This window comes from Octopus bimaculoides, chromosome 1 (genome assembly GCF_001194135.2).
Source record: "Octopus bimaculoides isolate UCB-OBI-ISO-001 chromosome 1, ASM119413v2, whole genome shotgun sequence".
NCBI classification, from domain to species: domain Eukaryota; kingdom Metazoa; phylum Mollusca; class Cephalopoda; order Octopoda; family Octopodidae; genus Octopus; species Octopus bimaculoides.
In genome coordinates this window covers 193,371,544-193,373,931 of record NC_068981.1, presented here as the reverse complement: position 1 = coordinate 193,373,931, position 2,388 = coordinate 193,371,544, and the positions used below count along the sequence as shown (strand labels likewise).

The window sequence follows — 2,388 nt, the reverse complement described above, 5'->3', positions numbered from 1 at the left end:
CACAAATGACTTGTTCTGGGGCCCAAAGTTGAAACTGAAGCAACTCCTTGTCAGTATTGAGTCCTTCTCTTCATTAACCCTTTCATTACTGCATTTATTTTGAGATGTTCTGTGTTTCTTTCAATCAATTTTAAATATAACAAAGAATTTAGTAAAATAACTTAGTTATCATTAAGCTAGTGTTAGGAACATAAATTGTGACTAAAGTTTGGTGGAAGATTTTAATTCAAAACTTATGAAAACAAGACATTTGTACAACAGATCTACAGGCGTTTTCAGCCAGGTTGGTAACGAAAGGGTTAATCAACACAAAAACAGTTCAGTTCACTTGAAATTTATTTCATGAGTTTCTCATTCATGAAATATATTTGAAAGTCTGTTTAGCAGCTTTCTGTGGTAATAAACAAGCAGAGTAACTCTTCTATGATATGATTGCTACTGCAATAACAAAACTAACTAATCAACCATTTTGTGATGGCTTCAAACCTGACAACATGTAGTAACATGGAGCATCTTGCAACATCATGCAGCAATCTCCAGCCTTAGATGAAAAAATAAAACCTGCTTCAGTTGTACAGGAAATTCTTTGTTTTATTCTTCAGCAATTTTAGGATTTCTTATAAACTGAATCTGCTTAAAATAGGGACATTCACATTAGTTGTTTAGTAGCTGCTGTTAGTCACACGAATCTGTTGTAGTTTTTCTTTCAATGAAATCAATACTTTGTAATCAATAAATCAACAAAAAAACTTTTCAATCTGAATACACGATGGGCAATGAATGCACATCACTTTGTTCATAGACTTCACTGAACACTTTGCTGCTGTTTCATACTTCCAGCTTTTGTGGAGAATTCTTTCTAGTTTGGCACTCATTCTCCATTTTATGTTTGTCAGTTTTGCTGATGGCTTTAGAATGATCAGTTCTTTTAATGATTGAATGAAAGTCTCCTCTTTGAGGGGAGAGAGAGGAGATTATTGTGGCCAGGATTTTTATAATTCTCCAAATAGGTCTGACATGTCAGGGAAGCAGCTTAGTTTCAAGTTTTGGTCTCTTAAATGCTCAGGGTTCTGTGATTTGGAAGTTAATCACAAAAAATGGCCGTTTTCATAATATTATTACAAATAAGAAATTTCTGAAATTCTCTTGAAGATAAAAAGAATATTCTTGCTATTCCATGCTTGCATAGATCAGATGGAATTCATTGAGACAGATTCCTTATGTCCAGATGCTCTTCCTGTCACCAACCCTCCTCTGCTTTCAAAGAGGGTAACATGTTTCTCCCATGACTAGACATGTTTTCATGGAAGATTGGAAATGAAGGACACTGCTTATATGACAGTGACACTCATTTCCATCCACAATGCAATGTCAAGAAAAGGCGATACACACACACACACACACACACACACACACACACACACACACACACACACACACACACACACACACACACACACACACACACACACACAGTGAACGTCTTTTAGTTTTCAGTCTACTAAATCCAGCTGAGAGACTTTGGTCAGCCCAGAGCTATAGTAAAAACATTTGCCCAAGGGACTACACAGTGGGGCTCAACTTGAAACTACATGACTCAGAAGCAAACTCTTTAAGCACAACACCATTGCCAGAATCTTTCATATCTGTGTTGTGATTTTGGTATCTTGCTGGCACCAGTGATGTGGCAGCTCATTGCTTCAGCTTACTGAACAAGGAGCATTGGGAAATAAAGTGTCTTGCTCAAGAACATACACACAGCTTGGCCTGGAAATTGAACTCATTACTTCATGATTGTGAGCCTGATGCTTTAACCACTGAGCCATGCACCTTCATGTATTTTAATATTTAGCAATAATTATTTCTAAAGTAAAAAAAGGAAAAAACGACAACAATACTGTGTGAATGATAGAAAAATATTATATTGAATAGTTTTATTCTTAGAAAAGACCATGGGATTGCACCTAGAATTAGAGAATTTCCTTTATTTTCTCTCCCCTACTTTTTTTTTTTTGCTTTGTCTTTCTTTTCTTAAATATATTCCTGTTCACATTATATGTGTTTCATGAATTCCAGTTATATTCAGTGATTAGAGAATGTAATCAAGTAATTAGGATATGCATGAGAGTCATGAAAAATAACATAAATACTGGGTCTTCGAATATTATTAACAGCAGAATTGTAAGAATCCTGTAAAACTTTTAATCCGTGTTGTCCTTGCATCATTCTTCCCACAAGAACACTGCATTTGTATATTTTCTTTATTCCGTGATGGTCAGGAGTAGAATAGACATCATTTGCAGAATATTGGATGTCTCTGGCAAAATAAACACCTTCACCGAATGCTGTGGCTAAGAATAGAAAGAAATGGATATATATATATATATA

The 2,388-nt window shown here is 35.1% G+C and overlaps 1 protein-coding gene across 1 annotated transcript in view; it reads right to left on the bottom strand.

The window, feature by feature from the left end:
- Positions 1 to 1,900: 1,900 nt before the first annotated feature.
- The window catches only part of LOC106882108 (protein mono-ADP-ribosyltransferase PARP15), a 3,542-nt gene continuing 3,054 nt past the window's right edge, over positions 1,901 to 2,388 (bottom strand). The window contains exon 3 of the mRNA XM_014932669.2: positions 1,901 to 2,351. Within this exon, the coding sequence (XP_014788155.1) occupies positions 2,083 to 2,351 (269 nt within the window). The 3' untranslated portion in view covers positions 1,901 to 2,082. The remainder of the gene's footprint in view (positions 2,352 to 2,388) is intronic.